Source organism: Malassezia pachydermatis, assembly GCF_001278385.1.
Source record: "Malassezia pachydermatis strain CBS 1879 chromosome Unknown scaffold3, whole genome shotgun sequence".
NCBI lineage: Eukaryota > Fungi > Basidiomycota > Malasseziomycetes > Malasseziales > Malasseziaceae > Malassezia > Malassezia pachydermatis.
The window spans coordinates 612,023-639,938 of NW_017253140.1; the positions used below are offsets into that span (position 1 = coordinate 612,023).

Here is a 27,916-nt window from a genome sequence, read left to right on the forward strand (position 1 = left end):
CCCAAAGTCGCCCAGCATCGCTGTAGGCAGAAGGGCATCGTCGTCCCAATGTAGAAGAACATTGCCTGGTTTCAAATCCAAATGCAGGATATTGTGGTCGTGAAGAAAAGCCAAGCCCTGCGCGATATCTCGCATAAGCTGTACCACCTCGTCTTCTCGCAGGAAATGTACGCCCATTTGGCCAGATGTTTCCCCACGTCGTGCCTCACCCCGTCGCCGTCGAAACTCGCTTTTCAATCGTTCCACACGACCTGATTTCATAGTTGATGTCTCCTTTTGCTCCGCCACCGTAGGATCTCCAGCCCGGGCCGCTATCCAATCAGCCAAGCTGCCGCCATTGGCTACCATCATTAACACATACAATGTGGGAACGCGAGGTGCGAACGGGGAGGCTTGTGCTGTCTCCACCCAGGCATGTTTGTAGTGGATAACATTCGGGTGAATTAGTCCTTCCATCAGTTGCACCTCCTGGAGTGATTGGCGTAGGCTCTCCGTATTTCTCCCCACGGGGATTTTCTTCACAGCATACTTGCCCAGCGCATGGCCATGCAGCACATGTTGGCACAAATACACAGATCCTCGAGCCCCCCGGCCTAAGCGTCCCAATTCGACAAAGTATTTCGCATAGTAGCCTTCGTTGCTTTCCTGCTCTTGCAAAATATCAGGCGATTCTCGCGGTAACTTCGGGGTCGACGTGGCTGAAGTTTCTGATAAGAGGCGGAAATAGTGGGGAATCATGTCAATATTATTATCAGCGTCACTGTCATCATAGCCAGGTGTATGCATAAATTGGTCATGGTATAGATCTGGCTGTGTCCATGGCCTCCCACAATAAGGGCAAGATGTGGTAGAGATCGAGGCAGGGAGAGTTGGATCGTGTGGGGGAGCAAGGCTTGGCCTGGTATGCCCAACCATCGGGTTAGCCCGCAGGATCACTTCATTGGAGGCAGGATTGTGTACTACCAAATGTCGGTTTGTACGCAGCACAAGCTGCCAGTCGCCTTGGTCGCGCAACGATGGGACCAACTCCATCACGACATCAACACGATCCTGGCGGAATCAAGGAACCAGGCACTGGCTAAGTGGAGGGGTGGGGTTAACCGCCGTGCCGCTCGTGCGACGCCACACGACGCCTTATTGCTGCCCACCCAGCATGCGTAGCATGTAATGCTGTCTCTTCCCCCATTCCACGTACACATATCTGAATACACTGGATCGGCAAAGCAGAAGCAATCTACGAGTCCTCCTGCCAAATCAGCGTCATCTTCTTCCTTTGCCAAGGAGAAAACAGACTCGACTATCGATCATCGCCTAGGCTCGATTCGCCTGTGTTTCCTACGTATACGAAAAAGTGCGAAAATGAAGCAGCAACAAGACCGAGAGAATATTACCTTTGGTACTTATGACCAAACTAACACTTTCGAAGTCACTGCCGATAATATGCAATTTGAAGTACAACAGCAAGAATCACATGTATCTTTTGGTATTGTGCATCTTTTTCGTACATTAGAGGATGCTACATCTTTCCAATTGCATTCAAAGCATGAACCAGAAGTCAATGAGGAAGGCGCTTTAGGTGATGAGGCAGTAGATGAGGCTCTCGGTACAGTACTTGCCATGCTCAATGTGCCCACCTCTGTCACAGTGGCCTCCCTTCTTACGTTTTGTGGTGCTGCGCTAGGTGCGCTGCAGTATGTGAGACTTGTCCAGTACGTACCTCTATACTAACCAGGGAAGCCAAGTGGATATAGATCAAATGCTAGTCCTGCTTAAGTTTCATGATACTCTCGATGCCGAAGAATTCTTCAAGATGTTCCAAGGCCAACCGTACGACGCGCTGGAGCCAACAGATCGCTGTAAGCTTGTATATGTGACAGGAGTCACTGTAAATACTACCACATCTTTGCCCCATGTGCTTCCACTTGTCTCTGGCACAGAGCCATGGCCCATCATTCGCGATTCTGACGTGGCCAAGGATGCATCAATGCAGGCGCTGCGCCCCTACCGACCCGGATCAGCTCTTCGTGAGAACGTGTATGAACTTCCTACATGCCCTGTTTGCCTGGATCGGCTGGATTCGCAGATTTCAGGTGTGGTCACTGCGCTGTGTCAGCACTCTTTCCATTGTGAATGCTTGCAGCGGTGGACCGATAGCCGATGCCCTGTATGCCGGTATTCCTCCAAGGCACGGACAGATGTCCATTCTTCTGGCTCTTCTAATCTCCATGCCTCAGTCCATTGTCATGTCTGTCACGGAGCGGAGGACTTGTGGGTTTGCTTGATCTGTGCAAATGTGGGCTGTGGTCGATACACACATGGACATGCGCGCGAGCATTACGAGCAGACTGGCCACCTCTACAGCCTGGAAGTCGATACACAGCGTGTATGGGACTATGCTGGCGATGGGTATGTACATCGCATCATCCAGGCTTCGTCTGGTGGAAAATTAGTGGAGCTACCATCAGCTTCTAACATGGCTGCCACTACGCCAGAACATTTATGGAATGCGCGGTATCCTGGCGGTGTTCATGTATCGAATGGTGGTCGTATCGGTACCAATGGCTCTACGCCTGCGGCCATGGATGAATCCTTGTCGCGCTCCTCAAACGAGCTGCATCAGCAGTATCTCCAGTCCAAGTTAGAGGCTCTGAGCACGGAATATTCCAACATGATTGTGTCACAACTGGATTCTCAGCGTGCGTACTATGAGCAAAAACTTGCGCAACAGAAGCGAAATCAAGTGGATAAAGCCATTTACACAGAGGTGTGTGAAGAGCGTGACAAGTACCAGCAGCAATGCACCGATACGCAAGATCAACTATCCAACATTACAGAGGAGTTGAAGAAAAGCGAGGCATTTTCTTCGAAGCAAGGTCTTCAGCTACGCCGAGCGTTAGATGCGGCTCGTGAGGCACGCAAAGCGTTGGAGGAGGAAAAATCTGTCTCTGATGGGTTATGTAAACACGTAAAGGAATTGCAGGATGTGCGCGATCAGCTTCAAAAACAAATGGCCGAACTACAAGAAGAGCTGCGGGATATAATGTTCTTTGTCAGTGCGCGTGACAAGATCGAGCAAGGTAGTGATGCTCTTGGCATAGCAGGTGGTGATATATCTGTACCTGAGCCACCGCCTGAACGAAAGTCCAAGGGCAAGAAACATCGTAAATGAGTAGGTGAATGTAGTATAATTAAGCACTTTTTTGCAATTCTTTTTCGCGCTTGGCAATGGCCTGCTTGCGAAGCACGTTGAATATGAACGCCCCGATCACCGTCAAGCCAAACACCAATGCAAGCGCAGGCAAACGCACAGCCCATACACGGGCCGGAAACAAGGCATGGATTGAGGAATCGCTAGGGAAAAAAGGCTGTGGTGTAAACTCGATCATTACGTACAGTAATCAGAGCCCAGATCGTGTAGTATGAGAACACAAAGACTGAGATAGCCAGGAGCGATCCTCCGATGAGCCGGTCCGAGAAGGCCTGTGCATTAGCTTACAAACGCACACCTACCATGATATAGCTAGCTGGTGTGTTGGTGTTGCGCTTGGATGGCGCCCGTGTCACTTTGTGTGCATCGGCCGAACCTCCACACACTCCCACCAGCATGTCTCTTCGAACTGTGATTGAGGATGCGTACGACCGTGCCTCCGCGCCGAAATCTGCGGTACCTCTTGGCGGTGGCTTCCTAGCAGACGATGCTATTGCAGGTGCATTCCAATATGATGAGAACGTGGACAATTCGGCTGGACCAAGAGTGCTGACATTGTCAGGCCTATCGGCAGCACTACGTGCTGCTGGCTTAGAAGGACAAGCGTTAGAAGATGTGAACGAGCTATTAGTCTCCTATGCGGAGAAAAGAGAAGGTATACAAGAGCCCATTATACCCAAAACTTTCTTTATTGAGGCTGTTGAAGCTGTACTTGGTGGGAATTCTGTGCCCCACTCCTCTTCTGCGAACTATTCTACGTACCCAGAAAGTACAAAAGATTCCGATTCTGATAAAGGTATGACCAGTGATGATAATTTTGTGCCCGAAGGTGATCCCAATGAGAACGACAGCGAAGATGACTACGAGGTCGATCCTCGACCTCTACGTAAATCGAGGAAAGCATTGCACACACCGTCAAAACTCTCTGCCTCGAAAAAAGAGAAAGCTCGACTTCTATTCCGATTTCTACTTGAGAGAATCCCACTTGTATCATCAGCATCCCTACAAGGGTATCCAAAAGACTTCCTTCGCACTGATGTAACTGACGAGGAGATCAATACACGTCGTTTAGGCGTCGATGAATTACGTTTTGCTGCACACAATCTAGGTGAGCTATTAAGCCAAAATGAGATTGCTGAAATGCTATATGAAGCTACCCTCGAGCATTCTATCGCGCCCCAGCGGCGCAATCAGGGACTAACAGATCCTCCGCGAATCGGTTTACAGGAGTATGTGTAGCGACCTATGCTCACCTTGCAGGTTTATGCATATCACGTGGAGGTCTGGCGTTTTGGACTAAGCCTTTATTGTTCATAGCTGGTAATTGGTGATTGGGCCGAGGTTGATCTGACACCGGCGCATGCCCTGAAGGGCACAGCGCCTTAGCTAGTTTCGTACGTTGCTGTGTGATTGTATGATTTCGGCCTGGTATAGCTACTAGCTGTTATGTCAACTTCTAACTGGACCACTAAGTCACACGCAAGGTCCGGTTCTGCTATATCCTATGCTGAGAGGTTACGCCAGGCAAATCAAATATCCAGGGAGCGGGCTCATCGGTCGAGAGCCGGCGAGGAAACATCGCCCCCGGAATCTATCCAGGTTCATGATTCTATTGCCGGATCCATGAATGCACTGAATTTAGTTGAAGGCACAAATATGAAGAGAGAGGCAAAACAGGCTCACTCAATACCGACATACCCGCCACAGACGCCACTTCCATCATTGTCCGTCTCGCCAGATTCCTCCTCTGGCAAGAATCCCCCCATCTCTCGCTCCCTCCCTACAGCCAAGCCCTCGAACCATAATGTATGGGAGGCCCGGCTTCAGCAGCGTAAGAAACCAACTGCCACCTCACCCCCCGCACTGTCCCCCCCAGCGGGTAGCATGAGCAACGTGACAGAATCAAGGTCTTTATCACCTCCCGGCATGGTGCACGAGCCGGGCACCGATATTTCCCTCGATGTTGTACCGGATCCATCGCTTGATGATGGCTCTGATGATGCATGGCTTCGTCGTATTCACATGCTGAACGGTGGTGAGAGCAAGGCAAGATTTGGCTCTTTTCCTCCGCAATATACCCACGAAAAACCGGACCCTCTCCGGAGGCATGAGAGGCATGGCTCTAAATTAGAGGACGAGGCAGAGCCCTTTTTGCTAGATGAGGAATCTGTGTCATCAAGTGCGAGTGTCTCCGAAGCATATACTTCATCTTCTGGATGGGTACACCCATGGATGTATCAGCCTGACCAGCAGCGATCTGCTGACCAAAAAGAGGAGAACTTTTCTCCTACTTCTATCCGTTTTGGTCTCACCAAATCCGATGGTTCGTTTTCTCCCCACCGCCCATCTGCGCATGGACCTGGCTCGTACGGACCGCGCCCGCCCATGCCCCCTATGGGCTTTATTCCTCTTATGCCAATGGCTGACAGAGGGGAAAGCACTTCTACAGGGAAGAATGCGTCTTCAGACACACACTCTTCATACACATCTGTGCATCTTAATTCACATCCTATGATGCCTGGTCCTTCCTTCCCGTACATGGTTGTCCCCAGTATGCCAGTGCCTATTCCAGGAAACGGTTCTGCGTGGGATAGTGCACATCCCCCTCACCAATTTAGTCGGACGCCTTCCAAAACTGAGAATGATCGCGACGAGACTCGAAGTGAAGAAAGCCGTGAAGATGTGGAAGAACGCCAGGCCCCTAACGAATGGAATGGCCCTCCTACGCCCATGGTTATGCCTTCTGGACCCCAAGGCATGCCAATGCCTTATATGGTGCCTATGCAGTCCATAATGCCGATTCATTTGGATCCGCAAGGACGGCCTATGTTCCCCGTCTATGCCCCATTTGGCATGAGTCTCCCTACCAATATGATGGCTAGTCACGACTCTTCTACTGTATCTCATCAACTTCGCAGTCAGACAGAATACTACTTTTCTGATGCTAACCTACAGTCTGACTATTACCTGCGCCAAAAAATGGATAAAAGTGGTTATGTTGAACTGCAGACTTTGCTCGAATTCAAGCGTATCGGTGCCATACTTCACCAGATGCCTATGACCAAAGGGGAAAATAACGAACCCCTAAAGGCCAAGATGGTGGACATGTTACGATCCGCATTGGAGTCCAGTCAACTTTTGGAGCTTGATGATGCCAAGACAAGTGTTCGACGCAAGGAAAGGTGGCAGACCTTTGTGATTGGAAAATAAGCATGAGTATCACAACTCCCATCCGTTCTCCGTTAGTTGCTCTAATAGCTTATCTAGCTCCATTTCTGCCCATGAAATTGCTTTCTTTAGAAGCTCTTGTTGTCCTATTGTTGATCAGTGTATTGCAACTTACCTGATCGATACTCTTTCACCATATTCAGTACCGACTCCCTAATCCCATCGGGCCCATCAAATGCTACTGTATCATCCACTTCTCTCTGAACCGTTCGAAAGGCCTTGTACCGGCGGCGAACCATCGACTCCAAGGCTTCCACGCCATGCACACGGCTAAGGAGAACACTTACTTCATTTTCACCTTCCTGCAAAGGATCACTAAGTCTTTTCATTAGCTCCAATGGTGGATTAGGGTTGGATTTGTGCCAATAATACATCTCCATTGGATCATCGGCAGAGGAGCGAAGAGCAAACGATAGTACATCGTCAGGTCCGCCTGGTTCTACAAAACCATACGAAGCCAAAAGCTCTTCGTTTGATTTGGCTCCATAGTTGTTAAAAACCTGTGCAGATGCGGATATGTCATGTCGCATCGTGAATATAGCCGCTTTCTGTGCACTATCAAAGGCCCATGTCACTGGCTCGCCACGTCGATGATTTAAAGCGTCAAAGCCGGGTATCAAAATCGGTTCATCGCCTACACTCCATCCGCCAACTTGAGGAGGAAAGCTACGGCTAGAGTAGCATGCATCTGCCCATCGCCAAAGCCGGACCCATTGAAGTTCGGTCATGGCGTGAAGGATATTGTTCAAAACGGCATTCTTGCTGATGTTCGCTTGACACAGCCAAGTGCGCGCACGCTCACTGCTAGCCAGCGTCGCTTGAAGCTTATCCGATACAGCATTATACAAATTTGTTCCTTCCAGCAATGCTAGCTCAGATGATGTGAACTGCAGCGGTGTAACGATATTGTCAGGGAAGAGCGATAAATAATGACAATATGCTTGTGTCAAAGGGAGTACAGGCTCTTTTACCTCACCCAGGAGCCGCACTAAAACTAGAAATAAGACCATCCATTCTCTAGGATGAAGGTACGTATAATCCTTGACCGTTTGAAGGTCCTCTTGTATATATTCATGACATCTGGCCGGGTGAAGAATCAATGTTCTTGGAATGGAGAATATGGTAGCATTCTCATGGAGGTCAGCTACCGACACGAGCCCCCATCCCATTTTTTCATCTTTCTGGTTAGGTAATATATATCGTACCAAGCCGAAATTCCAGAGCAGGGTTCGCATATCCACCCTCTGTCTGGAGCCAGTGCAAAAAAGTATGGCCGTGCTGCTCCATGATCGAGGATGAACGGAGCTCCACATTCTATTTTTCAAGCGGGGACGTCGCCGCTTCCTTTTTTATTGTCATCAGCCATGGATAGTACAAAACACAACGTCCCTCATCTGGACAATGTTGACGATGCATCTCGTCAAAAGATTAAGAACGTACGTATTTACCTGCGTCTCATATCAGCATATCACAGTGGGCCCCTACTCGTCCAAGCAAGTCTCGCAAAGCGCTGAAATGACGCGCGAGCAGCCCGCTGTAGTGGCGCCTGAATTGGCCGATAGCAGGAATGGTCCTGTACCTGAGTTTGGTCAAGATGCACAAACAGGACCCGAGTTTGTTGGCAAGGAGGACCCTGCAAATGATTCACTTGCGAAGAAGAAGACGCTGGTACAGAAGATGAAAGGCCTATTCAAGAAATAAAACTCTTGCCATTTTTTTTTTTTTTTTTGTAGCTCGGACAATCGCGTTTTGTTTGCATCCTGGTAATTTTAATGCGTCTCTCAAATTATATACGACAATGCTCCAATAGAGCCGAACGCTATCATTTTTGTTTCTTAGGCATTATCGCGGTTTCGTTTAGCCGTTTTGAGTGTTCCCTTGGTTCAGCGCGCGCCTCGATTCCGGCTACGAAAAGTGGAGGCGCGTCGCGTTGACACCCGACTCTCAACTTACAACCATGAATAGTAAGGAAAAGACTCTTAATGCTGTTCGAGTAGATATTGATGAAGCTTCACGTCTCTTCGCCCTAAAGAAATATGAATCTGCGTCAGACCTTCTTGCATCGGCACTTGAATCACTGTATGTTGCCAATTGGACTACTTACCCTTCAGCCGTGATGAATACGGTGAAGACGCACCTGAGTTAGCACCCATACTTCATCAGTATGGTCGCGCTTTGCTAGAGCATGTTATCTCTACCTCCAGTGCTTTAGGTGGTGGGGGAACCGTTGAAAACGATGAGTCGGATGCTGTTTGTGCTGGTGCGATGAAGAAGAATGATGCACGATTTAGCTTTGAAGGTGATGGTGATGAAAGTGATGAAGAGGCTGTGCCATCTCTAGGAAAGCGGAAAGCGAATGACATTGACAATGAAGATAACGATAACCAGAACGATGAGGAGGAAGATGACGACGACATGGGTGTTGTTTTCTCTGTTTTGGATCTAGCACGTGTTTTATATGGGCATATTTTGGATGGAACCTCAAGCCAAGTTTCTTCATCGAAGGGCAAGAGCGCTTCTCGCTGCGAGCTGAAACTCATTACTGGAGAAGTCTGGGATCGTAAGGCTATCGAAACAGACCTAGCCGAGGTTCGGAACGATCTCGGTGATGTAGGATTGGAGACAGGTACGTGTTGCTTTACTTTCACACCAGAAAACTTTGAACAAGCTTCTACGGACTATGAAGCATCTCTAAATTTGCTAAAGCCCCTCCTTTCACCTTATTCGCGGAGGTTGTCCGATGCGAATCTACGCCTTGGACTTGCCCTTGAATTTCACCCTGATCCCGAGCAGCGTAGCCGCGCCCTTGATTATATTGAGCAGGCCGCCAATGTTCTGAAGCGCCGCTTGGTGGAGCTCTCTAAGGCGTCGGAATCTAAAAACGCCGATTCTAAGGACCAAACCGATGACTCCTTATCACTACTCGATGAAGATCAAGTAAAGCGTGAAACAAAGGATGTTCAGGAGCTGCTACAGGATTTGGAAGTCAAGGTCCGTTGGTCGCCTAAGTGTGTACTTACTCACAGATTGATGAAATGAAAGCCAGCCCTTCGATGTCGCTCAAAGATGATGGAAAGCCATCAAATCCCGTTTTGGAGCAGGCTATTAAAGAAGCATTCCTAGGTGCTGCTTCAGCTGCATTCTCATCAACTCCGGCAACAAGCTCATCGCAGCCTGTGAACGATCTCAGCGCGCGTGTCAAGCGTAAGAAGAAGCAATAGTGACGTGCTTTATATATTGATTAGTCATACTTACGATTGCGTGCCCTTCCCCACCCTTGCCGCGGGGTGGATGTTCCAGCTTCACTACAACAATGGCTACTAACATCACATTCCACCCAGGTAACGTCACGTACAAAGAGCGCAGCTCTCTTCTCAACCAGACTGGTGTTACGGTCTGGCTGACTGGCCTTTCTGCCTCTGGCAAGTCTACCATTGCGACCGCTTTGGAACAGCACTTGCTTCACCTCAAGAAGTCGGCCTACCGTCTTGATGGTGACAACATCCGCTTTGGCCTCAACAAAGACCTCGGTTTCTCCCCCAAGGATCGTGAAGAAAATATTCGTCGCATTTCTGAGGTGGGTACTCGCTTTGCTTTAACCATTTAGGTTGCTCTGCTTTTTGCCGATTCAACGTCGATCGCGATTACGTCGTTCATCTCGCCCTACAAAGCGGATCGCAACTTTGCCCGTCAGCTTCATGCGCAGCACAACCCGCCTCTCCCATTTGTCGAGGTCTTTGTTGATGCAAGCATTACGAAGTGTGAAGAGCGTGATCCAAAGGGTCTGTACAAGAAGGCCAAGAATGGCGAAATTAAAGGTATGTTTGCATATCATACCTGGTATCTAACTGCATCAGAATTCACTGGTATTTCGGCTCCTTACGAGGCTCCTGATGAGCCAGAAATTCACATTGATGCTGACAACTGGACGGTTGAGCAAAGTGTGAAGCACATTGTTGAGTACCTGGATCAGAAGGGTTACATTTAAAGTGCATTCGTTAGCTCTAAAGCGTCATGGCATAGTCTTGTGATGCATCGGACAATGATTTCTGTGCTCTATAGACTAGACGTTTGACAACGAAGAACCATACACAAGGGTAGTCATCAATGTCAAAAGTTTGCGTATAACTGACTTCCGCTAGACCCAATTATAGAGTGAATACAATCTGTTGTTGCTACACTTGGATGAAATACAGTACATTGCACACAAATATCTGGTTACACAAATCATCATTCAATATATAATTTATGTTGGGTATCGTTTATACTCAAGCATTTCCATCGTGTTTAGCATTTTAAAGGTCCATGTTGGTCCAGCTGCAATTGAAACCATCAGGCTTGGTATTTCCAGGACTCGTCATTTTTGGTTGGGCCGCACCGGAATCAAGCTTGTGACCTGTAGCTGCAGTTGGTGGGGTAGTACATGTAGTGCTTGGCTCCATGGAAAAGGATGGAAAAGCAGGATAGGGATGTTGGTATGATGGATCCATAAAAGAGGTGAGAGAGGGATTTTCGTTCGGTAAACTCCGATGTTGTGGAGACATGTTCATTGATGATGAATGTGACTGAGACAAGTCAAAGGTCTGGGAAAGGGGTGATAACATATTTACATTCTCGGGAGGAATTCCATATGAATCATATAGTGATCGAAATGACTGAGACGACATATGAGGCTGAATCCCCGTTGAACCTGAGTGTTCCATTCGGATTGGTTTGCTACCACCCATCCCAATGTTTGACTGCGAAAGAGGTGGTGACAGCATGCTTTGCGTGACAGGCATGAAGACTTCTCCTAAATTCGGTATTCCCTGTGGTTGGGCAATACCTGCTGCTGACACATTTTGCATCCCCATCGTAAACGCCTGGTCAGGTAGCTGAACACCAGAAGATAGGCCATAAAACGAGTTTGCCATCGTAGTCGAAGTTGGTGCTGAATCATGGCCCAGGTTTGATCCTGACTTAAATGGAGGGGGCATACCGGCCAGGAAATTTTGTGTAGTCATATCAGAAATACCAAGAGGAAACGATGCCGATTGAGGGGTGGGTATCATACCAATACTTTGTGAGTAGAGGGAGGCAGGAGTAGAGGGAGAAGGAAGCGCCGAGAAGGCGGGTGCTTGGTCTTGAAAGAAATTTTGCATGTTAGAGTTCGAAAGGCTTAAAGGAGCACAGCGCATATTTGACGATTTCGTGCCACTCGAACTGGAAATATTCCCTCTTTCCTGGTGCTGAAGGTTCTCAGACAGCGATTGAGGGGAGCCAACTTCCGTACTTTGACCTGGGCTCACATGTGATAGAGTCAGCTGATCAAATGTAGATACAGAAGGTGTGCTTGGTGCAGACATGATGAAATCATGGCTTGATTGACGGATCTTTCGAAGGCCTCGTGCCGTTGTAGAAGTATCATGCGAAGTACTAGCCGTTTGGACTCCAACTTTCATTGAATGATGCGAGAGAGTTCCCACACGGATAGCATCACTAAGTCTTCCTTCGCGAAAAGCCTCCAAAGCCTCGGCACTTAACGTCCACCAGCTACCTTTTCCGCCTGCTCTTGAAGGTCTTGCCATCTTTACAAAGAGGTGGTTTTTGATGGACAATGTCGATTTAATACGGTTTTTGACACGGGCTTCCCAGTCAGCACCAGAGGCCCACTCTTTTACTTCGGGGTATTTATGACACATCTCTTCAAAAAGCTCTTGGATGACAAGGCGACCTGAGGTACTGTCGTGGATCGTGTGAAAGATCATTTCAGACCAGTTCAATCGTTTGGGAGTCGACGAGCGATGTGGCATAGATATCGACTCAGTGACACCTCCGGCTGTATTACGCCTTTGCAGTTGTAGAGCAGGTGAAATCGCGCCTAGAGGTGATACTGAAATGGGGCGCTTCACTGCCGCATCAGAATAAGATGGGGCCAAATGAGTTTCTGAAGGTGTGGCGTGAGACTTTGGATTGTTTTGACTTGGGTATTTTTCTGATTCACGACCAGGCGAGATCGCAAGAGGGTCTTTAACTTGAGACGGGGATGCCGAAGAACTATGCCTTTTCAAGTAAGGCATGGTTGGCAGTGGCGTCGAATCGTTGTTCTCTTTCGCAAATTGCACACTTTTGGATTTTAAGTTGGATGGTGGCGAATGATCTGGGTTCAGCTGGCTAATGACAGCGTCATTGGGGTGACCCTCGGACTTCAGCACCTCAGCCAAGCGGCTCTCATGCATACCCAAGCTGTCAGAGGATGCTGTGCGTTTGATAGGATGAGGTCTTTTTTCTCTGTCCGCGCGCTTCTCGCTGGCAGTCGCATTCCCACTCGGTTCCATGATGAAATGCTGCTACACGTGATTCGATAGGGATCCAAGGGGTCCCGATATTTTTAAGCGGTGTCGCTTCTGGTTTCTATCCGAATTGGCTAGGGCTATCTCCCGATCCACACGTGCATTGGATTTATTGGACAGCGACATTTCGTAAGTCTACCGAGGGTGAAGACACATAGGTTGTGCGTCGCCGTGCGTGTGAGTTATCCAACCACATGTCAAAAAAAGTACGTACCTTGTGCCTGCCTTGCTTCGACCCCTTGAAGTCCGCTATTTTTGTCCCTGTCAACCTGTTCGAGGGTCTCCAAGTCCTCCACATCACTCGCGCCATCATCGTCGATATCGCCAGAGATGTCACCAGTGGATTGAACTTCATCAATTATGAAAGTATCTCGTTCTTGCGCCAGCGCCTCGTTGGCGGCTCGGAGACTTTCCACTGCCGCTTCAGGACCTTCCATAGCAAGGTCACTTCCTTTCATAGTCTTTCGCACCTCAGGCATCATGTGATCTTCTTCAGGCACAGGGTCGGCCGTAATGGTTTGTTCTTTGGCATCATCACTTCCATTGTCGCGTCGCCATGATCCAAAGGCACCAGCTAGCCTACCTCCGAAGGTGCTGGGTTTTTTCTCCGTCACCGCACCCGCTGCAGCAGAAGCGCCACGCAATAGCGCACTTCGCCAGGTGTTTCGCGTTTCTTCCACGGGCACAGCGGATTCTGCAAAGCTTGGAAGTGGCCCTTTCACGGAATGAGTTTGCAAGCGTAACCCAACCTGGTCAGCTAAGGCATCCATTCTCGTCTTGCCTTCTTCGCCAAGCAGACCACCTAAGAAACCAACTACCTTTCCACGTGTGCCTGTTGTAATATCGCGGGAGTAGCTTGCTGGCGTATCTGCATCAAGCGAGGGCGTATGAAGTATCGTGGAGGCCAGAGACACTGTGCCATGCGCAGCTGCTCCTGATTTCGTGTCGGTGACGCTGTTCCGTGGTGCCAGGGGAGCAGCGTGCCAGGCGTACGCACCGCCCGTTAACGACCGAACAACTTCGTCCAAGCGAATAGAAGCGACTAAATCGTGCTCGAAGAACCGCTCCAACACAGGAGCTGCCACAGCCAAAGCTCGAAAAGAGGCAAGAGATAGAAGGGGCTCATCATCGGTCCCAAGTACATCTTCTTCCTTGTTTATGGCTGCATCAGTCAACCTTGTTGAAGAAGATGATGATGCCTTTTTATTGTCAGAAATATCGAGAGAGGTCATATCCACACCGTTTACATCAGACGACTGGGCTGGTTGTAATGGGGCTTGCTTGTTAGGTGTTACACTGTCTTCTTCAACTTTAGGTTCAGTCCCAGTCCGGACTGTATGCTCCACACCAGTACCATCTTGTTCATTCAGCTCATGAGTATCGTTCTCCGTAGAATCAATAGGTCCAGGCTCTAGGTTGGATGCACGGTCCACGGCCACGTCCCAAAAGGCCTCTAAAAGACGTTCCAATTCCGCTTGCCATTCTGGCGTATCTTTTTTAAATACATCAGATGGCTTCCACCGTCTTAAATAGTTCTCCAGTTCGTCGGCCGCTAAAGCCGGTTCCCGAACCTCATCACTTGTGATAAAATGTAGCCCAAGGAAGTGTGATTCGTATTGACTACAAAGCGAAGTGAGGCGTTCACTCTCGCCAAATAGTGTGCATAAACGGGGATACGAAGATACCAGATTTTCACTGGCCTCCTTATCCCACCCAGGCTCTTCTTCCACACAAAACCGTGCTACATCAACAAGGCTGTCGTACGTCGTGGGCCGACTGTCCTCTGGTAGGTCAGCAATCGCAGCGTGACATTGCTGAGCAAGTGTAGATGCCAAATCATTAGTACAGTGTAGCAACAGCTTGAGGATCACTGTAAGGTCACCAATATTCGCTGTTGCAATCTCTTCCGCAGGCACAACTACACGAGTCATGACGCATGGGGAGTGAGATCTCGCACGGGCGAGCTGGCATCGCCCTGATCGCTGACTAAGCCGTATGCTCTGCCCTCACACTGGAAGACCAACACGATGCTACAGCGGCGCTGGCCACAAATGCGCTTTGGCCTTCGTGGGATTGCGACCCAAGCCAGATATACGCGCAAGGCAAATCATTTAGCGTGGGCTGGTTTTGGCAGTGCGGCGGTGGGTTTAGCCTCTTGGCTGTATTTACGGCAGGATTCTCGGTTGCCTACGCCATGGCAATATGTACCGCTCACGCTACATCAGGCTACCTATCTTCCACCCAGCAGTGGAATCGCTTTTGATTTGCAGCATATACCAATTCATCGTGCTCTTCATATCCAAGCCCCTTACGCTTTAACTTTACCTCAAGAGGCGGATATGGACAAAATTCGCTGCCGTCTAGCGATTTACGCATACTATATCAAAGAGCCGACCATTCAAGTCGAGCGTGCATATACCCCGCTTTTCATGATGCATAAAATAGATCCTACCATGTTGCATTTTACTATCAAGCGTTATGGCAGTGGTGAGCTTTCGCGCTATTTGTACCGCATCCCTACAGGCGCAACAGTGTCGCTTCGTGGACCTGAACTGACGTGGAAGTTGGATCCCAGTCTCGATGTGCCTAAAGAAGTTGTCATGGTATGTATGCAATGCACTAACCGAAGCTTGTTGCAGGAACTGGCGTGACAACAGCGCACCAGCTGCTTTCCAATGTGTACGACAAAGCTCCGTTACCTGCTACCCCCAAAATCTCTGTTTTGTATGCTGCACGGTCTATGGATGACCTTTTACTGATCCCTGAATTGGCTGAGTACCAAAAGAAATACCCAGGAAAAGTGAAATTGCATATATGGACAGAAAGTGAGCCTTCTTCCCTGCATGGTGCGTTATATGACCACGAAGGGCAGCCATACGATGCGCAGCTACGAGTGCTTTCACACAGAAAGGGTTGGCTGCCATGGCATCGACGCCCCTCTATGTATCAGCTGCTAATGGAAGGGCAGTCATTGCCACTGTATATTGGCCGACCAACGCAAGCACAGCTGCAATTGTGGTCGCCTCAGAAGCTTGGTGAGAGAATGGTTCTCGTTTGTGGTCCAGAGGGATTTGTATCGGCCATGGCAGGTCCCAAAGGACTTGATTTATGGACACAAGGGCCATTGCAAGGTGTGCTAGCAGCGCTGGGGTATCACGCTTCAGAGGTATTTAAGCTATAGAGATACGTCGGGATCGAATTTCTTGGACCTCTGTGGCTGTAAGCTTCCATGAGACACCTGCCGCGAGGCCTTCTTCGTAGGCATCGCTTGTTTCCATCTGAAGGTCAGTGCATGCATAACGTACATCGTCCTCGTCCATATTGAGTACATAGGAGGTCTGCATAAGCCGCAAAAACCTATCACGAACGCCCCATGGCAATTGCTCCACCAGCATTGCCTGGACGCCACGCAAATCCTTGTCGAGGCGAAGAGCGCCCAAATCTGTAAACTGCAGTGACTGCAAGGCCTTTTCCCAAGGATGAACGATGGCGTCTACCGCGAGGGAGAAGAGCATTGTATAATTGGCCTCGGACAACTGATCACGGTAGCCATGCATGAACGTGTCCCATCCATGGCGAAGGCGCGTGGGCACAGTGTCTGACTCCTCGGCATCGCTGTATGCTTTCTCGTTCAAATCATAACGCATGTCGCGGAACACATCAGTCACTAGTGTTTGCAATCGTGGCTCGATCAATGCGGCAAAAAGCTCTTTGATCTCGAAGTGCAGCGCAGACCGAAGTTTCGGTGCCAGAGTTCCTAATTGACCCGCGAGGGCGAAGGCGGACGTCAAGGCGAAGATACCATCTTCCCATTCCGCGTCGTAATACTGCTCCAAGAACGCATTCTCGGAGAGATCTGCTTGAATTCGTTCGGCATACATGGCTGAGGTATCGAGTGCATTTACATACACGGCCATCGTTGCTCGAACTTCGCGAGCAGCAGCGATACGACGAGGCCCATCCACTAGACGCGTCACATTGAGAGCACGTCGACAGGCATCCATACGCAAGACAACAATGTCAAGATAGTCTTGCTCGGTCATACGCAGTGCCATCTGTACGATAGTTTCTACCGCACGCAGATCTGAGGTGGAAAAGGCGCGTGTGAGAACAGCCCGCAATGCAAAGAACATATCATCGGGCAAAGAGCTGGCGTAAGGGTGCACAGATGTGTCCGGGGTATCTAAATGGTGCACCTTTTGTACACCCATTTGCAAGCTGTAGGTCTGCAAAGGGACAAATACAGAGGTAAGCAGGTTCTGCATCATTGTTTGTACATCCGATGTAACTTGGGCAAAAGCATCGAGGCCCATCGCACGCCGCAGGAACTGGCCAAACAAGGCCCATTGCGATGACATGTTCGCTAGCTCGGTAAGTATCGCATCCAAATGCTGGGTATCGTGAAGAGCAGGTGAGGATGCGCGAGATTGTGCGGCACTAGGTGCTGCGCTGCCGCCTCGCTTTTCCTTCTGCCCGAAAATGCGGCCTGGCGTGAATGGCGAAGCCCGGATCGACTCGAGAACAGGCGTACGAGTATCGGCTATCATGCTGAGCTGCTCATCCATGTGATGATGCACACGCCATGCTTGTACAATATCGGACGCGATCTGTGTCCATACGTCGCTCAGTCCTGGCAGAACGCTGGTCGCAAAATTCGCTTCGCCAGGCACGTGCAACAAGCGATCGACAATCGGTTGATGCTGGTTGATAAACACGGCGAGCTGTTCCCAGAGTGAGGCCCATACCATAGCAAAGAACAAGGGAGAGGAGGGCGGCGAGGCCATACGCCGACGAAGGTCGTCCGCCTGGCTTTCGAGGAAAGAACACGCAAAGCGGCGGTAGGCAGCCAACCCTTCTTGCTGTGCATGCATATCCGCAAAGTAGCCCAAGAAGACAGTCGCATTCTCTTCATCGCGTTCCTTGGTATAATGCTCAAAGTGCTGAGCGATTTTAGCAAGCAGTGTCGTTCGAAGTTGGTCCAACGTTTGCGGTGGGGCTTGCGGCCACATAGTCGAGGGCTGCGTCAGTCAACAAGTACGTACCACGATCATCGCTGCAAATTGACTTTGAAGGATCTCAGGGTCTACAGCAGAGGCCGCAGTACAGTGCTGAACGGAAGCGGCCCAGTCCTGCTGTTCTAACGCGCGCGCCAGGGCTTGTAACGATGTACGAAGCTGCAAGGTCTGTGCACACCAATGCATAGATGTCTCAATACGCGCACGCTCTTCATGTAATGTATTCATATCAGTGTATAAGTCCTGCGCAAGTCGGGCTGTGGGCGTGAGACGCTGCGAGAGGACGTCGACATGCGCAGCAGCCTGCTGCGTATCGGGCGTGACATGGCGGTCCAATGTGTTCGGTAGTGCCTCCCATTCGGATGCAGCTCGTGCTTGTAGAGCACTATGACGTGTCGCCCGCATCGTTGATGCTGCATCCAGGACGGCGAGAGCATCGCGCACGTCTGCTGGCGTGCTCATGCTCGACGTATGAAGGCAAGGCGTAACGAAGGAGGTGGGTGGGCCACGTGATAGGAGCGGCGTGCGCGGGGGGCGACCAGCGCCCTGTGGGGAAGAGGCGCATGCGCGGCGGACACACGTTGGTCTGTGTCTGACTCTGATCATGAGCGGAGTATTTTCTACGAAGCATTTACACGATAAGGTGGTCCTGATCACAGGCGCTTCGTCGGGTATTGGTGCTGCAGCTGCGATGCTCTTTGCCAGGGCAGGTGCGAACGTGGTGCTGGCCGCACGGCGCGCGGACCGCCTCACGCAGGTCCAGGCAGAGTGTGAGCAAGCGAATCAGCATGGCGGTACCGGCCATGGTGGACGCTATGCGACACTCTCGCTTGATATGCGCAGCAAGGAGAGCATTGACTCGGTGCTGCATCGTCTTCCGTCATGGGCTGAGCATGTGGATGTGCTGGGTACGTACATGGTGACTCATTGTAGTGAACAATGCGGGTCTTGCCTGCGGCACTGACAAAGTCGGAGAGATTTCCGAGAGTGATATGGATGCCATGCTTGATACCAATGTGCGAGGCCTCATGCAGATGACACAAGTGTTTGTGCCGCGTTTCCGAGCACGCAACGCAGGCCACATTATCAACATCGGCTCGATTGCCGGCGTGGAAGCCTACCCTGGCGGCTCGGTGGTACGTACTTTCTTAGCTCACAGCAGTACTGTGCAACCAAATTTGCTGTGCGAGCGTTCACATCCGCTCTGCTCAAGGAACTCTATGATACACAGGTATGTCTACGTTGCGCTTATCCTACAGATCCGCGTCACGAACATCCAGCCAGGCATGGTCGAGACGGAATTCAGCTTGGTACGGTACCATGGCAACCAGTCTTCTGCCGACAAAGTGTACACGGGTCTGCATCCCCTCACTGGCGACGATATTGCCGAGGAGATTGTGTGGGCCGCCAGCCGTCCAGCGCATGTGAATATTGCGGAGACGACAGTGATGCCTGTGAACCAGGCAGGTCCGTACCATGTAGCGCGGCCCTTGGCATCGTCAAAGTAGTTCGAAACCGAGCAGGAAGCGGACCGTGAGGTACATTGTGCCCTGACCAACGACGCCAATGCGGCGTGCGTCCCATGCGTCTGTGGTTAGCGTGGCATGTATACGTACGCCAAAATCCGCCGTTGACGTCGTCGTTGCGCTACCGTGCGCCATACCTCCCACGCATCGCGGCCCAGCGTAGCGTAAAGAAAGTCGTGTGCATGGGATTGGTGCTGCGCCGTCCGCCACTGCGCACGCCAGCGGGCCCATGCGAGTGTCAGAAGACGACGGCGCGTACGCTGCAGCGGTCGAAGGACGTGCGCGCGTGCGCGCCATCGCTCCCAGCAGGCACGAAGCATATACGTCCGCCGTGCAGCCAACGTGGACCATTCCTGCAACAGGTGAGTACAGACGTAGACGTACTTCGCTACGCAAATGCCATTCGATCCATGCATCGCGCCATGCTTGCCATGCGCCACGAAGACGCCGCTGCGCGTGCGCTTGCTCCCATGCATGCCATGCCTGCGCCTGACGAGTACGTAGGCGCCACACGGTCCAGGCGGCACGCCAAACGTGCGACTGCGCCCCATGCCGCGCGTCATGCCATTGCTCGGCAAGATGCACATGCGATTGGACCTGCGCCCAACGCGCACGCCACGTACGATAGACACGGACAAGGAGTAGGCGTTCATGCGTTCGCTGTGCACGTGTGATCTGCGATTGTCGTTCGCGTGTGCGCTGAAGCCACACGTGCCATACCTCGCGTTGGGAGCGCAGCGCCATGTGCGAGGTCAGCAGCGCCAGGGAGCTGCGTTCATGTCGTCGCTGCAAGACGGCGAGGCGCCAGGCTGCGGTCGTTAGTACGCTTGTACGTACCGTGCCATACACGTTTGTGCTGCATCCTACGCCACGCTTCGTACGAAGCTGCTGTGCGTCGCACATGCAGAGCGCTACGCCAGTGCATCCATGCATGATGCAGGTCGTGCGTTTGGGTATATTGCAACGCCATAGTATGCTTGGCCGCTATAGCAAGCGCCTTGGCACGCCAGGAGCGCCATAGCAGAAGTGTGAGGCGCCACGCATACGTGTGTGAAGCTGTACGTGCCTGCGCTTGACGTGTCTCAACACGGCGACGCCAGTGTGTCCATACACGCAGCTGCACACGATCGCCATGGTCCAAGGACCAGCGCTGCGAAGCGACTCCAGTAAGACATCAGAGATACGTACGTTGTCGATGCGAGGCACGCGTTGCGTACGCCATCCACCATGCATTCCATGTTCGTCGGAGGCATGCTATGTCATGGACTTTGGCAGCGTATCTACGATGCCAGGCCAAGGACCATAGATCCCATGCGCTCTGCATGGGACGAAGATGTGCAGTGTGTATCCATTGCGCCAGAAGAAGAGAGAGGGTCTAGGTGAGTAGTCGGACGTGTACGTACCTCGTGACGATGGCCCTGCGCACGCCATCGACGCCATGCCTTGCGGCGGAGCTGTGTTTGATGCCATGCCTCCGCCTCATCACACGCATACATGTGCCGCCGGCGCTCACCGAGCCGCATGCGCCACGCAAAAAACGCCGATTGGCACAAGTGCTGCTGTGTATACGACACCAGCAAGGCGCCTTTCTGCGGTAACGTGCGAAGATAGGCCCAGCGCTCACGCCAGTGCCGCCACGCCACAGGGACAAGGCGCTGAGCGTCGAGTCGTTTGGCTTCGCGGTACATAAATGCACGACGCCATAACATCCAAGCGATAGAGACAAGTCGGTGAGTTCGTTGCGCTTCGACCGACGCACAGGCCGCGTGCATAGCGTGATAGCGCTGCAGACGCTTTTCATGCATATGAGACGCAAATGCGTGCCGCCATCGGTGCCATGCGCGATGTTGCGATGCGTGTGTGGCCCATATGTCGGCCGCATGACGTCGATGTCGGTGCCGTACAAGTAGAGCGCGCCACCGGAGCCATACCTGAAGAAGCTGCAGCTTGAAATGCGTGTTTTTCGCTCGGGAGTCCATACGTACAAAAGCCCAACGGCGCTCGCGCCAGTGATGAAAGGTCTCACGAAGAGACTCGCGGTGCCAGAGCGCTAAGCGTCGCGCCAGGATGGGCGGCGGAAGCGATGCAATGGGCAGCATACGCGGCTCTAGCACACCTTCGTCCAGAGATGTATCGCTCTCCTGCCATTCGGGGGCTGGCGCTGCGGCGGGCACTATCGCAGGCACAGAGGCCAAGGTAGGGGGGCGGCCAAGCGGAGCCTCGCTTTCCTCGCGTGGCTCTTTGCCGGATCCCACGCGGATCGCATCCCACCGTTCGGACCATGTATGTCCACGTACTTGAACAAGTGATAACAGCGTGTTCCATAGCCGAGCCTCGACGGCATGGCGTGCTTCCTGTGGTGTCGCCGTAGGCGAACCAAGCGCCGTCACGACAGGCTGTAACAGGGCAGGCTCATGCTGACACGCTTCAAACGCCGCTTTCAGCTCAGCAAAGCTCGAGGAGCCAGGTGGGACAAGCGCAATGACGCCGTCGAAAAATGACCATTCGGCGTCTTGCAACGCAAACGAAGAGGCTAAGTGCGAGAGACGCGCAGGCGGCGACGACGGCGGCAAGCCGCCACGCGCAGGCGATGTGCCTGCCCCACTCGCATGGAAAAAGAGGGAGGAGGACAACCCTGACGTACTCTCATCGAGGGCGCGGCACGTACTCCATGACGCGTCCAGCGCCATAACGAGTGTCGGAGGCAACACGCCGCCGCGTCTACAAAGACGCGTGAACGACCTCCACATAAGGCAAAACGACAGCATCACCGGCCAGCAGGCCGGTCCTAGGACTCTATGTACCCTATCGTCGACGGCGTGGCTGCACCGTCTCGAACCCATCTTCATCAATTTCTGGCTTCGGCTTGGGCGCAGGTGCGCGAGGCGCTGCCGAGACCGGCTCCATAGGCCGCTCGTCCTGGCTGTAATCGTAGTTGGCCGGCGCATCGATATCTTCAATGTGCTCCTGCGTCGTCGCAGCGACTTTATGGCCACTTGCACGCGAGAACGACGCTTCAAGCTGTTTCAAAAGCTCGTCGCCACGCTCCTCTTCGAAAATGCCCGCGTGCAGCAGGCACACATGCTGAGCGACCATAGCGGCACTATTGTCTTCCAATTCACAGTCGTATTCTTCCATCACGTAGCCTTCAATCAGATCAGTGATGTCATCCAAGTCGGGCTTGGTCGCCTTACCGCCATTGCCGTACTCGTCACACAGATGCGACAAAAGGAACTCGCGTTTCTCTTCCGACTCGGGGCCGCCCCAGTGCTCATTCACAGCCTGCCGCAATGCAGGCCAAAGCATCAAGATAATGTACACGGCGCGTGCAAACTGCAACTGCTCCTTCGTCGGCTCGACCGCGGTGGTCTCGGTGGGCGCAGACATCACGAACGTGTGCCAACGTCAAATACCGTGGATGGGCCACGCACGCCGATTTTTTTTCCTCTTTATTTGGCGTGGAAAAGCACCTGCCCCCGGGTCGCTTCGCATGTGGAGGCCCGTCCGTGGCGAGCGGCGAAAGTCGTTTTAATAAGACTCACGTTCGGCTACGATGGCCAATCTACTCGATCTGCCCCTACCGGCAACCGAGTCAGTGGCACTTCGTGAGCCACTGCTACGCCATCTTCATGATTCCTTTCCCGATATCGATGCGCACATTTTCGAGCGAGATATTGAGGCATGGGCCTTGCTGCGCGAGACCTGCATCCATGCGTCGAGTGCTACATCGTCCTTGTCGTCATGGTACCAATACGCTACGCAGCTGACATTTTTACTGCGTATACTGGGTGAGCAGGTGGGAGTTGCATTCCCATGGTCGCACGATAGTAGTACATCCTCGCTGCAGCGTGATCCACGCTTGGCGTGGGAGTATACACATGTGCACCTCCGTATTGCCGCTGCCTATGCACAGGGCGGCGCCTCCGAGTCCCGTGGGACAGTCGATAGCGTGAAGCGAGCGGCCCACCATTTCCAGCTTGCGGCGGGGTGTCTCACAGCAGCGCAACCCATGGCCGTGGCAGAGTATGGCGCTTTGTTCACGTGCTATAGCGCGTTGATGCTCGCGCAGGCACAAGAATGCTTTTGGCAAAAAGCTGTGCAAGGTACGTTCAATCGGACTATTGACACCAGATGGGCTTAAGGATACCACCATTGCCAAGCTCTCACGCAGCGTGTCAGATCTGTACGCGAGTTGCGTAGCCTCTGCGTCGCTGGCGTCCGCGTACCTGCCACGTGGGTGGATCCACCACATGGAGTACAAGCAGCATCACTTTGCGGCCGCGGCCGAGTACCGTAAGAGCTGTGATGATCTGGCGCAGCGAAGGTACGCTGATGAACTGGCGCGATTGCATGCAGCTGCTGCCTCCGTGCAGCGCGCACGCCAACTGCCCGCACGTACGCTGCCTCTGCCTGCGATTGTGAAGGATTTGGAGCCGTTGCAGCGCATTATCGATACCAACCTTGCACGTGCGGAACGAGACAATGAGCTCATATACCTGCAAGTCCCGACAAGTGCAAGTCAGCTGCCACCCATCGGCACAGCCGTTCTCGTAAAAGACACACGTCCTCCGGAGCTTGGGGAGGCTTCGAAGACCGACGACAGTGCTACGCCGTACTGGTTTGTACGGCTTATCACCTATGGCATTGACGTGGCTGTGCGTCTGTACAAGGACCGCCAAGCGCAATTCCTCCTTACGACGCTTGAGCCGCTGGCCATGGAGAAAGACACAGCGCTGAGTGAACAGCTGCAGTCGATGCATGTCACCGAGACCTTGGACCGCATTGAGTCGCCCCGCCGTATGCCGGAACGGTGGCAATCGTATATGGATGTGCTGTCAGCGCACCCCGTCACAGAAGTCGAGCACCGTTTGCGGCAAGTCGAGGATCTCGGATCGCTGTGCAGCGACTTGCTTCATGAAGTCGAGTCACTACTTTGGACTCCACCTGTGCCATCTCATGCCACGTCTCTCCAAACGCTCTGGAAGGAGTACGAACGCACAATGGGACAGGCCTCCGTTAGTGATGCCGACGTACGCGCCAAGCTGCAGCCGGCGCTCCCTGTGCTGCGCAAACTAGCGCAAGGACGCACAGCGCTGCATGAGTGGCTCAACGCGGTAGCGCTGCCTTTGGAACGCGAACGCACCGCCTGCGCCTTGGACCTACGTGCCTTACGTCGCGCATGTGAAAAGGCCGACGATATCAAGGCGCAAAGCCGAGAGATTGTGTGGCGAGCACGCGCACAAGCGGATACGGATGACATCCGGCAGCGATTGCTAGACGTCGCACGCGAGCGGCATTTGGTCGAGCCGACAACGACAAGTGCACGGCGCGTCGATCCTGCGGCCCTAGACGATGTACTGCAAGAGGCCATGGCCAAGTACGATGTGTACCTAGACGAGATGCGGCACCATGGCGAGAGGCAGGCGGAAGTCCTGGCCGAGATCCGGCGCGCACATACGAAACTGCTACGACACGCCGCTTTAGCCGAGGCGCTCGATGCCCAAGCAGCCGCTTGGCAGCACATCGATGAGGCCTACGATACGTGGCGCGATGTGTGTACGCATGCAGAAGAAGGCTATGCGTTCTACGAGCAGCTTTTCTCAATGCTGCAGCAGCTACGTAGCGACGCTGCAGCGCTGCGTGGTGGCACCTGGGAAGGCGGTGTCATCCAGTTTGCCTAGGGTATACATAGATGGTTACAGAGACAGTGAGGCCTGCAGCGTCCACGCCGTCCAGGGCGGGTGTGCGTGCAAACACAGCGTCACAGGATCGCGCACCGCCGCAGGGTACTCCTGCAGACGCTGCGCCACACGGAACGCCGCATCGGAGGTGTGCCAAGGCCGCTCACCGAGCCATGCCTCCCAGAACGCCTCGGGCGTGAGCTCAAAGACGCGCGGCGTAAACAGGTCCACAGCATGGCGTACGTGCACAGGCGAAGCTCGCACAAGCTGCGCAGCGTACTCCCGCACCGATACAAGCTGCTGCAGCGCCGCTTCACACTGCGCTGCATCGACAGTGATAGTCTGGCTGGGCTCGCGTTCCTGGTCGATGGCTTCGAGCCATGCAGCTGGCGTCACGGACGCAAGCCAGTCTACCACCAGGCACAGGCCGGCCAGCACCTCATGGCATAGGTGAGCAGCAGCAGGGAGGACTAGCACTTCCAGCAGCGGATCCGAGGGAATGTGACGTGACTCCGCGCCGGGGATCCCACACTGCCAACCAACACACACACACTGCTGAAGCCAGAACAGTGTAAGCTGCAACGCATGCAACAGCTGCCATACTTTGGACGGCGCAAACGATACACGCTGCGCGGACGAGGACGTGAGGAGGAGATGGACAAATCGCGCATTGGTACAGTCCGTCCGAGCGGCACTCAGTACGCGGTGCACATGTGCCAGCGCAGCAAGCCTATGTGTCCGCTCAAACACGCGGACCATGGGCGCGTCATGCGCATCACTCGTCAGGGCCAGGACCATCGGCAGCATGTGAACGACTTGGGCTAGCGTGGGGATAGGCCGCTGCGGCGTACTGAACGCCAGCGCCTCCGATACCCCTTGCATCAATGCAATCAGGGACGCGCACGTCCACGGCGACGTATGCATGCGTACCACGTGAGCCACATCGGTCGCTGACGTGCCACGTAGAGCGCTAAGCGCCAGCAAACGACCGGACGTACGTGGATCTGTAGTCGGAGCGAGCAGCGGTAGAGCCATGCAGGCCATGTCGCCTGCAGGCCATGTCATCATCGCCGCTAGCACGCCATTGGGCGACAAGGCCATGGCAGAGCGATGGCGTGTAGACGGCGATAAAGGGGGGACATTCGCTTGCCGAGTCCATGTAAGCGATACAGGATCCACTGTCCCCCACACTTCAAGGCCAGGGGCTTGACAGTCCCATGCTGTGGCCCAGCTTGTTTGTGCGATCGGCAACGTCGAGCTGGGCGAGAGGAGCGTCGTAACGACATGCCCCGCGACCCAGCTCGCTTTCCGCAGCACCATTTTCCAGGGACGCAACGTAGCCTCCTCCTCTTCCTCCTGTATCGCTGACGCACTTGGCGTACGCGTAAACGACGCTGCTAAAAGATCTGTGCGTGATTCGGCTTGTCGTCGTACATCCCATGCCAGCAGTACGGAGCCCGACATGGGCCGATGCGCTTGCACTACATCCGGCCACGACGCAAACACCAACAGACTAGCCCAAAGTTCCAGTGTGTTGGCCTCTGTGCAGGTCCACGTCAGTGTAAGAGGAGGGCAGGCGGTTTGAAGTGGCGGAAGAAGCGACGCTACGCCGTCCATGGACGCCACATCCAGAGGGACAGAGGGGCATGGCTCAATTGCATAGAAGGACATCTCGCCGTCCAACTGACAATGAAGCTCCGTCCAATGCAGACATGGTGTTGTAACAGAGCGAGGGTTCACCATGTACGCTACAAGGATCACAGGCTCACTCGGTACCAATGTCATACTCACATGTCGTACATCCAACAGCGTCGTACGTGAAGGGCTATGCTCTGCGACATGATCCAAGGTCGGAGGCGGAGGCTGGATACTCGGCTGATCAAGCCATGCTGTATGCATGCGAAAAGAGGGCAGGAAGGACGAGGAGAGACCAACACCGAATCGATGCAAAAACGCCACTTGCCCGGCTCGCGTTACAAGGACGCAGGCCTGCTCCGTTTGTATCGCCTCCAGTGGCCAGCTAGGTTGAGGCATGAGCACTGAGGGACCACAGGCGGGCAGACGTGTATAAGTACCTTCTTTGTCTTTCCAACGCCGTGGCTCACCAATCCATGCGATGTCCAGTACGTCGTCCAGCAGCATAGACGTTGTCGTAGCAGGCGCCACGAGATCGTCAGACACAGGCTGAACAGGAAACCATTGGCCTAGGGACCACTGGTCCACCGGAGCATGCTCGGCTCGTGTCCATATGCAGAGCACACCTTGATGATTCGAAACGGGAGGCGACGTTGCATGCAAGGAGAACGACTCGCCTTGAGACGTACTACCGGGTGTGCCAGGCAGCGGCGTGATGGAGGGCGAGGCAGTTCCATTGGGCGTAGGACCTTGTACGGGCGTAAACGTAGGTAGGGAGCTAGATGTCAAGGTGGGTGTCGAAGCGCTAGTGGCTGCAACGGGTATCGGATGGCCGGCGGGCGCTGGCATGGACGTCGAGGCAGACGACAGCATCGCTAGCGAAGGAGGCATAGTCGTGCTGGTATCCTTGTCATTCGACATGCTGGGAATTGCAGGGAAGTAGGCCAAAAGGGTATGGCCACAAGGACTAAAACTGACCAGGGTCGGCGCCCCAAGAACACTGGGTGGATGGCCAGAAGGCGTCATGGACATGACGCGCGCAGGGGGGACAAGGCGTGCTAGGACACGCCCACGCAGGCCCTGCCCTGCCTCTGCCGCAAGTGTAACACATACATTGTCATTGAATTGTGACCCATACGCCAGGATATTCTGACGTGACCACGCCACGGATCTGACACAATGAGCAGCCAAAGACGACCTACCTCTCCGAAGCAACGGCACCGTCCATCCACGCATGCATGAAAGTATGCATGGCTGCAGGATCCACAAGTGCACCAGGGGCGCTGGACCG

General features: G+C 53.0%; 14 protein-coding genes across 14 annotated transcripts; 8 read left to right on the forward strand and 6 right to left on the reverse strand.

The window, feature by feature from the left end:
* Window positions 1-1,359: 1,359 nt before the first annotated feature.
* Malapachy_0943 (hypothetical protein) lies at window positions 1,360-3,169 on the forward strand (the record flags this gene model as incomplete). The annotated part of the gene is made up of 4 exons (XM_018135455.1): window positions 1,360-1,396; window positions 1,427-1,709; window positions 1,738-2,090; window positions 2,370-3,169. 4 exons carry the CDS (start codon window positions 1,360-1,362, stop codon window positions 3,167-3,169), a joined length of 1,473 nt encoding a protein of 490 aa, XP_017992529.1.
* Window positions 3,170-3,188: 19 nt separating this feature from the next.
* Malapachy_0927 (protein of dolichol phosphate-mannose biosynthesis regulatory family) lies at window positions 3,189-3,513 on the reverse strand (the record flags this gene model as incomplete). Its single annotated transcript, XM_018135439.1, has 3 exons — window positions 3,189-3,365; window positions 3,394-3,480; window positions 3,511-3,513. The coding sequence occupies 3 exons, from the start codon at window positions 3,511-3,513 to the stop codon at window positions 3,189-3,191; spliced, it is 267 nt and encodes an 88-aa protein (XP_017992643.1).
* Window positions 3,514-5,722: 2,209 nt separating this feature from the next.
* Window positions 5,723-6,418, forward strand: Malapachy_0947 (hypothetical protein; the record flags this gene model as incomplete). The annotated part of the gene is made up of 1 exon (XM_018135459.1): window positions 5,723-6,418. The coding sequence occupies one exon, from the start codon at window positions 5,723-5,725 to the stop codon at window positions 6,416-6,418; it is 696 nt and encodes a 231-aa protein (XP_017992533.1).
* A 1,382-nt stretch (window positions 6,419-7,800) lies between these two features.
* Malapachy_0949 (hypothetical protein) lies at window positions 7,801-8,137 on the forward strand (the record flags this gene model as incomplete). The annotated part of the gene is made up of 2 exons (XM_018135461.1): window positions 7,801-7,872; window positions 7,901-8,137. The coding sequence occupies 2 exons, from the start codon at window positions 7,801-7,803 to the stop codon at window positions 8,135-8,137; spliced, it is 309 nt and encodes a 102-aa protein (XP_017992385.1).
* A 256-nt stretch (window positions 8,138-8,393) lies between these two features.
* Malapachy_0946 (cell cycle-regulated histone h1-binding protein) lies at window positions 8,394-9,657 on the forward strand (the record flags this gene model as incomplete). The annotated part of the gene is given in 4 exon segments (XM_018135458.1): window positions 8,394-8,515; window positions 8,548-9,062; window positions 9,090-9,448; window positions 9,463-9,657. 4 exon segments carry the CDS (start codon window positions 8,394-8,396, stop codon window positions 9,655-9,657), a joined length of 1,191 nt encoding a protein of 396 aa, XP_017992532.1.
* A 92-nt stretch (window positions 9,658-9,749) lies between these two features.
* Window positions 9,750-10,424, forward strand: Malapachy_0916 (adenylylsulfate kinase; the record flags this gene model as incomplete). The annotated part of the gene is made up of 3 exons (XM_018135428.1): window positions 9,750-10,013; window positions 10,044-10,254; window positions 10,294-10,424. 3 exons carry the CDS (start codon window positions 9,750-9,752, stop codon window positions 10,422-10,424), a joined length of 606 nt encoding a protein of 201 aa, XP_017992140.1.
* Window positions 10,425-12,877: 2,453 nt separating this feature from the next.
* Malapachy_0955 (hypothetical protein) lies at window positions 12,878-14,699 on the reverse strand (the record flags this gene model as incomplete). The annotated part of the gene is made up of 2 exons (XM_018135467.1): window positions 12,878-12,903; window positions 12,983-14,699. The coding sequence occupies 2 exons, from the start codon at window positions 14,697-14,699 to the stop codon at window positions 12,878-12,880; spliced, it is 1,743 nt and encodes a 580-aa protein (XP_017992588.1).
* Window positions 14,700-15,107: 408 nt separating this feature from the next.
* On the forward strand, window positions 15,108-15,807 carry Malapachy_0948 (cyc2-cytochrome-c mitochondrial import factor; the record flags this gene model as incomplete). The annotated part of the gene is made up of 3 exons (XM_018135460.1): window positions 15,108-15,371; window positions 15,398-15,614; window positions 15,737-15,807. 3 exons carry the CDS (start codon window positions 15,108-15,110, stop codon window positions 15,805-15,807), a joined length of 552 nt encoding a protein of 183 aa, XP_017992534.1.
* A 131-nt stretch (window positions 15,808-15,938) lies between these two features.
* Malapachy_0953 (hypothetical protein) lies at window positions 15,939-18,245 on the reverse strand (the record flags this gene model as incomplete). The annotated part of the gene is made up of 2 exons (XM_018135465.1): window positions 15,939-17,786; window positions 17,811-18,245. The coding sequence occupies 2 exons, from the start codon at window positions 18,243-18,245 to the stop codon at window positions 15,939-15,941; spliced, it is 2,283 nt and encodes a 760-aa protein (XP_017992590.1).
* A 142-nt stretch (window positions 18,246-18,387) lies between these two features.
* On the forward strand, window positions 18,388-19,291 carry Malapachy_0915 (nadp(+)-dependent dehydrogenase; the record flags this gene model as incomplete). Its single annotated transcript, XM_018135427.1, has 4 exons — window positions 18,388-18,691; window positions 18,717-18,919; window positions 18,946-19,014; window positions 19,043-19,291. The coding sequence occupies 4 exons, from the start codon at window positions 18,388-18,390 to the stop codon at window positions 19,289-19,291; spliced, it is 825 nt and encodes a 274-aa protein (XP_017992141.1).
* Window positions 19,292-19,377: 86 nt separating this feature from the next.
* On the reverse strand, window positions 19,378-21,999 carry Malapachy_0952 (hypothetical protein; the record flags this gene model as incomplete). Its single annotated transcript, XM_018135464.1, has 4 exons — window positions 19,378-19,662; window positions 19,694-20,118; window positions 20,147-20,459; window positions 20,713-21,999. The coding sequence occupies 4 exons, from the start codon at window positions 21,997-21,999 to the stop codon at window positions 19,378-19,380; spliced, it is 2,310 nt and encodes a 769-aa protein (XP_017992591.1).
* Window positions 22,000-22,114: 115 nt separating this feature from the next.
* On the reverse strand, window positions 22,115-22,696 carry Malapachy_0958 (hypothetical protein; the record flags this gene model as incomplete). Its single annotated transcript, XM_018135470.1, has 1 exon — window positions 22,115-22,696. One exon carries the CDS (start codon window positions 22,694-22,696, stop codon window positions 22,115-22,117), a length of 582 nt encoding a protein of 193 aa, XP_017992585.1.
* Window positions 22,697-22,862: 166 nt separating this feature from the next.
* Malapachy_0940 (bro1-domain-containing protein) lies at window positions 22,863-24,990 on the forward strand (the record flags this gene model as incomplete). Its single annotated transcript, XM_018135452.1, has 2 exons — window positions 22,863-23,412; window positions 23,441-24,990. 2 exons carry the CDS (start codon window positions 22,863-22,865, stop codon window positions 24,988-24,990), a joined length of 2,100 nt encoding a protein of 699 aa, XP_017992526.1.
* Window positions 24,991-25,005: 15 nt separating this feature from the next.
* Window positions 25,006-27,853, reverse strand: Malapachy_0950 (hypothetical protein; the record flags this gene model as incomplete). Its single annotated transcript, XM_018135462.1, has 2 exons — window positions 25,006-27,796; window positions 27,828-27,853. 2 exons carry the CDS (start codon window positions 27,851-27,853, stop codon window positions 25,006-25,008), a joined length of 2,817 nt encoding a protein of 938 aa, XP_017992593.1.
* Between the last annotated feature and the right edge of the window lie 63 nt (window positions 27,854-27,916).